At 40.1% G+C, this 14,068-nt stretch overlaps 1 protein-coding gene across 4 annotated transcripts in view; it reads left to right on the top strand.

The window, feature by feature from the left end:
• Nucleotides 1-13,343, top strand: part of LOC137005952 (gastrula zinc finger protein XlCGF57.1-like) — a 779,808-nt gene extending 766,465 nt beyond the window's left edge. The window contains exons 1-4 of one of the 4 annotated variants that reach the window (XM_067366488.1): nucleotides 7,006-7,047; nucleotides 8,801-8,884; nucleotides 9,044-9,128; nucleotides 12,417-13,343. In XM_067366488.1, the coding sequence (XP_067222589.1) occupies nucleotides 9,044-9,128; nucleotides 12,417-13,333 (1,002 nt within the window). In that variant the 5' untranslated portion in view covers nucleotides 7,006-7,047; nucleotides 8,801-8,884 and the 3' untranslated portion in view covers nucleotides 13,334-13,343. The other 3 variants (XM_067366487.1, XM_067366486.1, XM_067366484.1) reach the window with 3 other exon arrangements.
• Nucleotides 13,344-14,068: the final 725 nt, after the last annotated feature.

The raw sequence follows: 14,068 nt of genomic DNA, 5'->3' as shown, positions 1-14,068 counted from the left end.
TTGACAAGCGCAAATATTAGTAAATTGCATTGTGTGATTCATTTAAATACTCTCCTCCCATACATTTTCCATCTGAAAGGGAAACTCCTAAAAATGCATATGCAATAAGGTCAGCCGCACAACTCAGTCCATGCGTTTTCAGTGCTAATTTTACACTGCGTGTCTTTAGTAAATCCTGACAGTAGTTTTTAATGCCAAAAGAGGGTTTGCGCTGGCACAAGCTGTATGTCTTTTTGTTTGATTCTTGTTTTCTTGATTTACAGCGAGTACCATGTTTCACCATGACTAATATCGATCTAGCTTACTGCAGTGTGCAACAAGTGTCTCATAGCAGCACTATAACAACTTTCAACACACAAATGTATCTAATATGATAAACAGTGCTGCTTTACCCTACGTGCACATGACCGGAAGCGAAAGGACTGTCCTGTCCTGATTCTTTTCCACCGGCTGTAGACACGAAGACAACACCTCCCATGATTCCCACCTTGAAATCAAGGTGTCACCGAGCTTCGCCTTTGTTTGAAATGAGCGATCTCTAGCAGCGAAAATTTACATATTGTGGCTTTAACAGATCAACAGATTCACATATCCCTCTAATCTCCCAGATTAAGGTTAGTTTTAAAGTAACCAACAGTGTAATGTTTGCAAATGACTCATAATTGTATCCTAAGTTAGTTACTTGATGTTTGGTAACAAAGGGCCTACTTTGCATCAGCAACAGCTGACTCAATGACAAACAAGTCATTCATAAGAAGACAACTGATGGCACCTGTATTCATAGCAACTAGTTTTAACCAATTAATCATTTGATTGTTAATCATAAATATAGGGGGCTGCTGCTCGGTATAATTGTTTTCAAGAACATTAAACGTAAACTATTATGACAGCCTTGAGATGACACCCAAGGAATCAACCCTATGCATGGAGCTGCAACTTCTTGGAAAGTTTCTATGGCAATATCAGCTGCTTTGTTAAAAGAAAACGTACATTAAAGCTGAAATCCAACCTGAATGATGACAACACAGAATAAAATACTATCACTAGTGTTGTGTTTTTTGTTATAATGATTAGTATTCAAAGATACTCTGGGTGCACGCAGACTAGTCTTATCATGAGGATTTATTAGCTCGACTCAGACTCGTAACATGAGTGTTAACTCTTCCTCAGCATAATACACACTGGACTTTTTGAGCCAATCCGCATGAACTTTACTGGCAAGTGCTATAGCCAATAAGAACATAGGATATAATGTCTCTGACATGTGATTGGTTCTTAGCAGAATGTAAGAATACTACATCCCCCTTCTTTTGAAATAAACAATATAAAGAACATATTGCATATCGTATTAAGTGAAAGAAATATGCAGCTTACAAAAAAAACAAAAAAACATCACATGTACTAACTAGAGCATCCATATAGTATTATACTAAAGCACTAGCATACTGTATGTGCTCACACAATAATGGATTGTCACATACAAAACGCAAACTACATTGAACATTATGAACAACAATTTTTTTTTCTTTTTAAGGGCAGCGATCCGCCTACACCCTTGTACAATCACAGATCCAGAATGACTCTGGGCTTTATCTGGCGTCCATATCTGGTTCTGTAAGTGACGGATTTGGGCAGGTCATCAGTGTGGTCAGGTGTGTGTATAATGTCATTGTGTGGTGCACTGCTGATTGGTGTTTCACATAGCTCAACACCATCATGTCCCAAGGATATGTCAGAACTGTCCTGAGGTTCCTTCGTGTCCAGGAGGTGACGTCTGTTTCGTCGATATTCCCGTCCATCAGAAGTACGCACGTGATACGATCTCTTGGTGCCGGCTGATCTGACGATAACGGCTGGTTTCCAGTATCCTTGCTCATGTACTCGAACTGCCTGTCCCACCTTGAGCTGAGATAAAGGTCTAGCCGATCTGTCATAATAGCTTTTTTGGCTCTGTTGTTTCTGTAACCTCTTTGCTCTGACATCTTTCCTCCTGACGACTTTCGGCAGGAGCTGCTGATTGGTATTTGGTAGGGTTGACCGTAGGCGACGACTCATCAACAGCTGAGCTGGGGACTTGAAACCATCGACAGGGCTGTTGCGATACTCCAGGAGACTGAGGTGTGGATCTCTTTTGTCAGCCTTAGCCTTTTCCAGCAACATCTTTGCAGTTTGCACAGATTTCTCTGCTAGTCCATTACTTTGCGGGTAACACGGACTTGAGGTGGTATGCTTAAATTCCCACGTTCTTGCAAACGCCGCAAACTCACCCGAGCTGTACTGGGGGCCGTTGTCTGAGATGACAGCCTCTGGAATGCCATGTCGTGCAAAAGCAGCTTTTAGTTTGTCTATCACAGCAGTTGAGGTTGTGCTGCTGAGCTTGTCCAGCTCAAAATATCTGCTGTAGTAGTCCACTGTAACAAGATAATCCTCATTGCTCCAGGTGAACAAATCGGTAGCCACAACTTGCCATGGCCTGTCTGGAATTTTGTGACTGATCATTGGCTCTTTGGTGTTGGAGGGGCGATACGTGAGGCAGATTGAGCATTTCCTAACTATGTTCTCTATTTCCTTCCCCATCCCAGGCCAGAACATGATGTCACGGGCTCTCTGCTTGGTCTTCTCGATGCCTAAATGACTGGCATGTATACGTGACAACATGTCTGCACGAAAGCTCGTGGGAACGACAATCTTTTCACCTTTGAAGATTATTCCATGCAGGTACGAAAGCTCATCACGGTGGTTCCAGAACTCTGACACACTCACGGGACACTTCCTCTTTTCCTCAGGCCATCCTCTTTGTATCACTCCTTTCAGTGTCTGGAACTGTGGGTCCTTTTCAGTTTGAGCTCTGATTTCGTCCAATTTTGAATCACTGACAGGAAGACTGCTGTACACTGTGTGCACTTGAATATCCATACCCTCACTTAGGCTTGTGTCCTGGTCAGACAACGACTTTCTGGACAATGTGTCTGCGACAGGGATATCCTTGCCTGGTCGATGCACAATAGTAAAATTGTACTTTTGGAGCTGAAGGATCATCCTCTGTAGCCTTGGGGGAACTGATGCCAAGGATTTCCGCATTATTGACTCAAGGGGCTTGTGGTCACTTTCAACAACGATTTGACGGCCATAGATATATTGATGGAAACGCTTGCAACCAAATAGAATGGCAAAGAGTTCTTTCTCAATTTGAGCGTAATTGATTTCGCATTCAGAGAGTGACTTTGATGCGTACGCGATAGGTCTTCCATCCTGCAACAGGACTGCCCCGAGCCCATACTTGGAAGCATCAACCTGTAACCTGATCTCCTTGAGAGGATCGAAATAGGCCAAGACTGGTCCTGGTATGCATGTGAGTAGCCCTTTTTATCTTCTCGAAGGCTTTGTCATGCTGGGCATCCCAAACGAACTCACTTGACTCCTTTAGGAGCTGTCGCAGTGGTGCGTTGACATCAGAAAGACCAGGTGCAAATTTAGAGAGGTAATTGATCATACCTAGCACTGTCTCGAGTTCCCCTTTGTCTTTAGGTGGCTCCATGTCTCTTACGGCAGCAACTTTGGCAGGGTCTGGCTTTACTCCCTCAGCAGTGAGGAGATGTCCAAAATAGCTCACCTCTGTGGCACAGATGATACTCTTTTCTGGATTGAGCTTGACTCCTCTCTCTCTGGAACGCTGGAGCATACCATGGAGGTGTTCGTCATGTTCAGCTTTGGTCTTACCATAGATGAGAATATCATCAACAATGGCCATGACCCCGTTCAAACCTTCATACGTTTCATCAATTTTTCGCTGGAACTCGTCCTGGGCTGAAATCAGTCCGAAGGGAAGACGTCGGAAACGGTAACGCCCAAAAGGTGTGTTGAAAGTGGTCAGCCTTGAAGAATCCTCAGTGAGCTTAATAGCCCAATACCCTGATCTAGCATCGAGGACACTAAAATAACGGGCACCAGCTAGCTTGGACGTTATATCTTCGAGAGTAGGTAATGGGTAATGAGGTCGCTTAATTGCCTTGTTAAGGTCCCTTGGGTCCAGACAAACCCTTAGCTGACCTGTGCGTGGTTTTTCAGCTACAACCATAGAGTTAACCCATTCGGTAGGCTCAGTGACTCTAACGATGACGTTTTGTCTTATCATGCTCTCAAGCTCATCTTTGAGACGGCCGCGTAGTGCGAGAGGAACACGTCTGGGTGGGTGGACTACTGGGGTTGCATGCGGATCTAAGTGTATGGTACACTCACCAGGAAATAGTCCAATTCCCTTTGAAAACATCTGCAAACTCCTTCAAGATAGGCACTTCTATCGGTGTTTCTGTAACAGATAGTACTAATTTGATGAGGCCAAAGTCAATGCATCCTTTTAGACCTATGACAGGGGGTGCATTTGTGTCAACTACATAAAATGTCATAGCCATCTCAATGTCTTTGTGCTTGCATTTCAGGTCACATTTGCCTTTTACCGCCAGGCGTTCACCACCATAGCCAAACAAGGGGCGAGATGTCGGCTGCAGAGTGCAATGAGTGTTCAACTTGTTATACTCATGCAGGGGAATGACGTTGGCAGATGATCTAGTGTCTAGCTTGAACTTGACTTCAAGTTGTTTTGGACCTATTTTAATATACACAAAAGCTTGCTCTGTGTCTGAACTCTGTCTGCCCTGTGTCACCGAGTCAATAAACAGCTCTTCATACTCAACTTGGTCTGAATGTTCTTCACTTATTGCATGGACAGTTTTCTCACAGCTGGAGCGACAGACTTTTGCAAAATGGTTTAATTTACCACATATTTTGCACACCTTTCCTTTTGCAGGGCAGTGAGATCGATCAGCGTGAGGTTTGTTTCCACAGTAGCCGCATCCTTTTTGGTGCACTGGGGTAGCATTCCTAAGTTTCAACTTCTCGCTGTATTTCTTTGTGTATTTAGCGTTGCGTTGCTTTGGAACTGTGCCTTTTGATGTATGGCGGGAGATTGCGTGCACTGCATGTTCACGTGAAGCACTCATGCTGCTTGAAATAGTTTTTAGCTGTGCTTGCGCCAACTCATGAGATCTAGCGACATCTATCGCTTTTTCGAGCGTTAACTCGGAGCCCACATTCAAAAGTTTCTCTCTCACTTTCGGTGAATGTATCCCGAACACAATGCGATCGCGGATCATCTCATCACTGTTTGCATAATTACAGTCCTTGACAAGCAGACGCAGGTCTGTCACAAACTGCTCAAAAGGCTCACGGTCTCCCTGCATTTTTTCATGGAATTTATAACGTGCAAATATCACATTCGCTTTGGGTTCAACGTATGCTGTGAAGCGGTCATAGTATGACTTCAAAACTTTTGCTTCGTCTGCAGACAGTGACCATGTATTAAAAATATCACGGCCCTTCTCTCCGACCCATAGGAGAAGATAGCTACATTTCTCATCCTCACCCTTTTTCTTCAGGGGTCCGCTGAACATCAGCTCTGCGTGCTGCTGAAACTTGCGCCATGCTTCAGGCAGGTTAGTTGCGTCCCAGTTCATCGTGGGCATTGGAACTCCAGCGGTATCCATCTTTGTTCATATGATCCGTTCACTCTGACACCATGTTGTGTTTTTTGTTATAATGATTAGTATTCAAAGATACTCTGGGTGCACGCAGACTAGTCTTATCATGAGGATTTATTAGCTCGACTCAGACTCGTAACATGAGTGTTAACTCTTCCTCAGCATAATACACACTGGACTTTTTGAGCCAATCCGCATGAACTTTACTGGCAAGTGCTATAGCCAATAAGAACATAGGATATAATGTCTCTGACATGTGATTGGTTCTTAGCAGAATGTAAGAATACTACAACTAGTGATCATCAAATCCTTTTAACAGTTTATTTTACACACTTTGTGTTTAAATCTTCCACTTTTTTCACAAAACCTCTCAGTCAGTTTGGGTTAAAATTCTTTAAAAGGCTTATAAACACTGAATTATTACCAACATATGAAATTAAATTAAGGACATACATCAGAAAAATTGGGAATGTTGGACAATAAATATATGAATATAACAGCTTGATTTTGCAGTGTTGTCTAATGTCCGTTAAAGCCAAAGTGTCCAAAAGTGTGAATTATGCGATAACGGACACAGCAATGTTTTAAGTGTATCTCTATTGCAGAATTACAGTGCCACATACTGGTCTGGCATGTATACTACATCGTTTTGAATCGTTTCAGTGGTTTCGTGTGTACGCAGATATTTCTTGAGACAAGGAAAAAAAAACATTGGATAGGGTAAGCTCCGGCATCGTGTGGATGTAGCCTGAATTACATTTTATTATCATTGGAAACTCCAAAAATAGATCAATCCAAAATCCATGTTTAAAGGCGAAATTAAATGTCATAATTCTTTAGAAAACTAGCGTTACGTATTGATGAAAGAAATAAAACTTTGAATCAGTGGAACCAATGCTTCACTAAATGATTCAGTGAATCACTCGAAACGACACACATAGGCGACGCCTGCTGGTCAAAACTGTGTAAAGTGTTTGTATAATATGTGTTCTTTATTCATTTCCAGGGCTCGTTTTGTTTGTCTTATGGAGAGCTTCAGGCCAATAAGAGACTATTAACTACAGCGCTTCTTTTTTATTATACAAACATGTAATTAAAATGTTAATAAAACTGGTCTGAGATCAGGTACAAAACATAAAGACACTGGATGATGAAGAGATATTTCCATTTGGATGCTAATTGTAATAAAACACCAAAGAAAAAACAAACAAACAAACAAAAAAAACTTTACTATTGTGACATTTTTATGAGTGAAGCAGAAAATTGAATAAGGAAATTCCTCTGAACACATTCAACAGAGAGTCAATAGATTTAATAGTTTTATTGTATATTGTGAAAGAGGAGAATAAACTAGGAGCCTCAGTCAGCAGCAGGACTCTCCCATGAATTGTCAAGTCTCTCTGCAGCCAGACAATGCAGCGTCTGAACAGGACTTTTATTTTGGAGTGACTGCATGACGTCATAAGACTGCGCCGCGTTCCTGCATCTGCTGTGATTCTGCTGAAAAAAGGTTTGTTTTAAGAATTTAAGCTGTTTTAATCGATAGAAACAGTTCAGTGATTTATAGTTGTTTGTTTTGTTTTAAACAAGCGATGTTTAATTAGTTTATTTACTATTTAATATCGTGTGTTTATCTAACTGTAATGAAGGATATTTGTGTGAGTAAAACTCATATCCACTGATGAGAAACAGTAAATCTGCGTCTCATTTCTCTCTCTATATATCATCAGTAGGCCTAGTTTACTGAACAAATTGTGTTTTTGTCTTTAAATATATTAAATTATAACTAAAAATTTCTTAAGGATAAATTATCTCTGCTAATGCTATAAACCAGGGGTCTTCAACATTTTTCCGGTCAAGGAACCCTTACAGGGGTAGACTGGGACAAAAATTCAGCCCTGGCACTGTAGACTTGGGTAAAATTTGTTTTATATTTGCACATTCGGACATCCGTATTCAATAGCCTTGTTAATCACACTACATTGGACATTCAGTGGACATTCACAAGTAAATATCCCATTAAAACAATACTTGCCTATTTTGATCGACTGTGAAAAATGTTCTAAGTTGACAATCGTTGGTTGGCAATATCATGTCGCTGCTTAAAATTCGCAAATAGTAATTTATTGCACATTTGAATTTATCAGAAGTCCGAATGTGTGAATATAAAACCAACTTTACCCAAGTGCACTGTAGCCACACCAGCCCACATTACCACACCCATGGACATGCGCATTCCCAGTTCCATAATGAACTTAAAGTGCCCTATTTTCACACACTAATTTTGTACTTTATTATACTAAAAATTCTTCTTTAGTACTTCTTAAGATAATGTTAAGAACATCTTAGTGTACTCAACTGTGCTATTTTGAGACACCATTTAGTTACCACTTGTAGTACACCTGAACCCATAAAACTACAAATACAGAGAGTGTATGTTAAAAGCACATTTTAGTTCTAATTCATGGCGTCTCAAAATAGCACAGTTGAGTACACTTAGATGTTCTTAAGATGATCTTAAGAAATACTAAAGAATTAAATAAATATATGTATACATATACATATATATTATGGAAGTACAAAATTAAGAACAATCTATGAAGTACAAAATTAGTGTGTGAAAATACAGCACTTTAAGTACATTATGGAAGTGTACTTTTTTTCACCTGGATTGCTATACGTTTTTGAAGTATTTTTGACTATATTGCAAGTAGCGTACAGCAGTCTGTTTACCCTAAATCCCACCTAATCTGCTGATATTTCAGTCATGTAATTCAGTAACAGGCTAGCTAACACTTGTAACCAATTATCACGAAGCAATGACATTTTAAAATATACACGCGTTGTATGTTAAGCTTACAACTGTTTAATACAAAACAAAACAACAACAAAAAACCCTGGAGCAAAGTAGCGTGAATTGCACGAAAATGACTTGAGCTAGCTATTCTGTTTTTTTTCTTACCTTTACAGCACTGTCCTCCGCTGCAGCAGCCGAATTTAAACCCAAAAGAGTTTGGTTAATTTTAGGCAGTTGGCAGCGTTGGACTTAAGAGCCTTTTTTTGCTTACTCGAACATTTTCTGCACCGCCTTTCCTTTTTTTCTCCAAACTTTTACAGACCATTTGCTTGTGTTGCGCTCTCTCTCTGATGACGTGCTTGATTTTGACTGAGTTTGATTGACAGGCGATCTAACCAGTCATAACACTGTATCCACATTTATGTCCGACAAAGCAGTTATATTAACATCATGCCTACCCTCACAGCCCTACTTGAGAGCGCCATGTCTTGTCTGTGTGTATATCCAACTATACATAGCAACAGTCACTAAAGGCAGTTGGCCCATCTAGGTACTGGACTGGCCATTTCTTAACATTTATTATTATTAATATTATTATAACCATAGTGAAATCATGCTAGCAATAAAAATCTGTCCTATGCGCTGTCAGCCTGTAAAAGCTATATGTATATGTATACTGTTGTTACTGTTCATTAATCTCTTCTTAAAGATGGCGTTTATTAAAGATGAGACTGAAGACATAAGGATTGAAGAAACATTCAGTCTGAAACGTGAAGATATTGAGGAACAAACAGGTTGGTTTTATTCTCACAACTTTTGATCATTATTAAAATGTCCAGCTCTACAGAAATAGAGAATATACTGAAGTATAATCTTACAGAAAACATTACAGAAGTAGCCAAAACAAAACAATTATTTTCTGCAACATTAAACCCAATATCTACTTCTGAATAGAGAACAATGGAAAATATTTTTTTCTAAACACTTTTTTTAAAGTGCTTTACTAACATTTTAACATATCTGAACATAAATAGCAGGAACTCAACATTAAATCAAGCAATAAATAAGTCCTAATTGAAATATTTTGAACATAGTCCCTATATCAACCATTTCGTGTGTGTGTGTGTCATATGGAGGAAAGTCAGCAGTGGAAGTGTGTAAAACATTTTGAAGTAGAACCGAGTGAACTGATAATATTTGATGAAACCAGTGAAAAATATTTACCTTGTCATTTGTGGTACAGGTGCAGGTTAGAAATTAATAATATTGAGGCTAGAGGTGAAATTGTATGAAATTGTCATTTACATGTTTTGTTAATATTCTGTAAATGATTAAAAAGTACTGATACAAACTAAAATAAATTCAGAAAATTGTGTTAAACTAAGTAAATTAGCATGGATTTTATGAGTCAATAAACATTAAAGGAGTAGTTCACCGAAAAATTAAAATTCTGTCATCGTTTACTCGCCCTGATGTCCCAAACCTTTGAGTTTTTCTTTTGCTGAACACATAATAAGATACACTATATATGACCAAAAATTATTGGGATGCCTGCCTTTACGTGCACATGAACTTTAATGACATCCCATTCTTAATCTGTAAGGTTTAATATGGAGTTGGCCCACCCTTTGCAGCTATAACGGCTTCAACTCTTCTGGGAAGGCTTTCCACAAGGTTTAGGAGTGTGTTTATGGGAATTTTTGACCATTCTTCTAGAAGCTCATTTGTGAGGTCTGGCAGTGATGTTGGTGAGAAGGTCTGGCTCACAGTCTCCGCTCTAATTCATCCCAAAGGTGTTCTGTTGGGTTGAGGTCAGGACTCTGTGCAGGCCAGTCAAGTTCCTCCACACCAAACTCCCTCATGCATGTCTTTATGGACTTAGCATCGGCAAGGTGACTGTGCACAAAGCAAAGTCATGTTGGAACAGGAAGGGGCCATCCCCAAACTGTTCCCACAAAGTTGGGAGCATGAAATTGTCCAAAATGTCTTGGTATGCTGAAGCATTAAGAGTTCCTTTCACTGGAACTAAAGGTTCAAGCCCAACCCCTGAAAAACAACCCCACACCATAATCCCCCCTCCACCAAACTTTACACTTGGCACAATGCAGTCAGGCAAGTACCGTTCTCCTGGAACCGCCAAACCCAGACTGGTCCATCGGATTGCCAGACAGAGAAGCGTGATTGGTCACTCCAGAGAACACGTCTCCACTGCTCTAGAATCCAGTGACGGTGTGCTTTACACCACTGCATCCGACTCTTTGCATTGCACTTGATGTAAGGCTTGGATGCAGCTGCTCGGCCATGGAAACCCTTTCCATGAAGCTCTCTACACACTGTTCTTGAGCTAATCTGAAGGCCACATGAAGTTTGGAGGTCTGTAGCTATTGACTCTGCACACTGTGAGCCTCAGCATGCGCTGACCCCGCTCTGTGATTTTACATGGTCTGCCACTTCATGGCTGAGTTGCTGTTGTTCCTAATTGCTTCCACTTTGTTATAATACCACTAACAGTTGACCATGGAATATTTAGTAGTGAGGAAATTTCGCAAATGGACTTATTGCACAGGTGCCAACCTATCATGGTACCACTCTTGAATTCACTGAGCTCCTGAGAGCGACCCATTCTTTCACAAATGTTTTTAGAAGCAGTCTGCATGCCTAGGTGCTTGATTTTATACACCTGTGTCCATGGAAGTGATTGGAATTACCTAAATCAACTAAATTCAATGATTTGGAGGGGTTCCAATACTTTTTGGCAATATAGTGTACTTTGAAGAATCTTGACCACACAGTTGACGGCCCCCATTGACTTCCTCAATAGGATGAAAGTACTATGGATGTCAGTTGCAACTGTCAGCTATCTGGTTACCAAAATTCTTCAAAATTTGTGTTTAACAGAAGAAAGAAACTTGTACAGGTTTGGAAAAACATAATGGTGAGTAGATTTTTATTACAAGCCAAAAGTCAAAATTTTGATTAAGTGTAAAAATAAAATCGGACATAGGTAGTTTTCTGGACATGTGGTCAAAAATGTAAATGTCTGTAAATCCTAAATGAAATTAGATATTTTTACCAAGCTTGACTGAGGACACACAAAAAAAAGCAGTGGGACTGTGCCACTTGGTGTTGTTATAATTGAACAAAACTTGAAATTTGCTCTTACTACAGTACCATTGTACCTTAAAAAAGGCTGCTATTTAACTTCAAAATGACAAAAAAAAACAACAACCTGAAGCTGTAACTTTGCTATGTTTTTGCATATCGACACAGAAATTTGTCATTGTTATGCCACGCTGACCACATCAATTAGTGCCACCTACGGGTCAAACACAAACAGTAATTAGATTGGTTACACTTTATTTTGATGATCGTTACATTGCAATTACTAAAAAAAGTACTGAGTAACATAACTGCATTTATTTACTATAGAGTTAGGGTTAGAGTTTGGGGTAACACTTTATTTTACTGTCATTGTTACACATTACATGTAGTTACTGTAGTAACACATATGAATTATGCATAATTACATGCAATTTACCCTAAACCAAACCGTCATCCTAACCTTAACCCTAAAGTAAGTACATGAAGATCTATAGATGGGATGGGCAACTCTGGTCCTGGAGGGACACTATTCTGCAGAATTTAGCTCCATCCTTGATCAAACACACCTACAAAATTTAACCAAACCCCAAAATTAAACCCAAAGTTATCAGGACTGCTTAAATTCAGGTAGGTGTATTTTATTATGGATAAAACTTAACTCTACAAGACAGTTGCCCTCCAGGACCAAAGCTGCCCATCCTTGATCCATAGGATAGGATCGATTGTAGAGCAGGCATGTTTAATCCTACTCCTGGAGGGCCACCATCCTGCAGACTTTAGTTCCAACCCTAATTAAACACACCTAAACCAGCTAATCAAGGTCTACTAGGCTTACTAGAAACTTACAGTCAGGTGTGTTGAGGCAAGTTATAGCTAAACTTTAACAGGGGTGTCCAAACTCAGTCCTTGGTGGCCACTGTCCTGTAAAGAGCATGTTGTTGGTTTTTATGCATTAATTGTCTTGTCTATTTTTGCCCTAGACCTAATGACACTGAAAGCAGCGAGTCATGATTTCTTGACTGGGGAAAGATCGACACAGGCTAAAAAGACTTTATCACAAAACAGTGCTCAAAAGACAGGAACTAAAAGTTGTTTCACCTGCCAACAGTGTGGAAAGAGATTCACACATAAAGGAAGCCTAGAAGTCCACATGAGAATTCATACTGGAGAAAAGCCTTACACCTGCAAACAATGTGGAAAGAGTTTCAGACATATAGGAAACCTTGAAGTCCACATGAGAATTCATACTGGAGAAAAGCCTTACGCCTGCCAACAGTGTGGACAGAGTTTTACTGTAAAAGGAAACCTTTCAGTTCACATGAGAATTCACAATCGAGAGAAGGCTTACACCTGCCAACAGTGTGGAAAGAGTTTCAGTCAAAAAGGAAACCTTGAAGTCCACATGAGAATTCATACTGGAGAAAAGCCTTACACCTGCCAACAGTGTGGAAATAGTTTCCGTCAAAAAGCGAACCTTATAGTCCACGTGAGAATTCACACTGGAAAGAGCAAATTTGCCTGCCAACCGTGTGGAAAGTGTTTCAGAGACAAAGGAACGCTTGAAATCCACATGAGAATTCACACTGGAGAGAAACCTTTCACCTGCCAACAGTGTGGAAAGAGTTTCAGTCAAAAAGGAGGCCTTACAGCCCACATGAGCACTCACACTAGAAAAAAGCCTTACACCTGCACTCGGTGCGGCAAAAGCTTTATACAGGAACGAAGCCTTATGCACCACAAGAAGATTCACACTGCAGAGAAGCCATTTACATGTGGTCAGTGTGGAAAGAGTTTCGGATATAAAGGTAACCTTAAGGTCCACATGAGGATTCACTCGAAAGAGAACTGTTTTAGAAGTCGTCAATGTGGAAAGAGCAGAGTTGTAAAGAGTACCTGAAAACCATACTTGAGTAAAAGTACAGATAACTCACAGCACAAATGTTTTCATTACAAGTTACAAGTCACTGTGGGATTACAAATTTAAGAATCTCTTTAAGATCTGATGATCCTACATCCTGACATAACATCACATGAAATACTAAGGTGAAGTACATTATATTTAGCATTTTAAGGTAAAGATGAATGATTCTGTTTAGCAAAGTTTCCAGCAAGAGTTTTGTGCCAGTACCTGTTTGCCCTATTGTATGACTAATGATTTAGATTACTGAGAGGCTCACCTTTTGTTGTTAATGGCTCTTGGAGCCCCTCTCCCATTCTTTGAATAGGTATGCTGATTGAATTAGGACATGCAACACTCTAGAGTCTGGGGCGGGTTCCTATACCTGAAAACTTAATTTGCATGCTTTGTTTAAGGTCGTCTCCCTGGTGCTTTGTCTCTATCCCTAAGCACTGCCCCCTAAAATGTATATAAACTTCAATGTACACTGCCTTAGTTAAACTTGATGACTGCAGCTACCGACAGCACGTGTTCTCAATAAAGAATCCTGCTGAAGATACATCCAAGTCTCCTGGGGCCTCATTTATAAACGTTGCGTACGCACAAAAGAAGGCGTACGCCACTCTCTACGCAATAATTGATATTTATAAAAAGCAAATTTGACGGGAAAATGTGCGGTCCTTCACGCAAGCTCTGACCCAGGCGTACGCACAAAAACGGGTGAAATGAGAAATG

This window comes from Chanodichthys erythropterus, chromosome 3 (assembly GCF_024489055.1).
Source record: "Chanodichthys erythropterus isolate Z2021 chromosome 3, ASM2448905v1, whole genome shotgun sequence".
In the NCBI taxonomy this organism is placed as follows: Eukaryota; Metazoa; Chordata; class Actinopteri; order Cypriniformes; family Xenocyprididae; genus Chanodichthys; species Chanodichthys erythropterus.
This window is presented reverse-complemented; position numbering and strand designations above follow the sequence as displayed.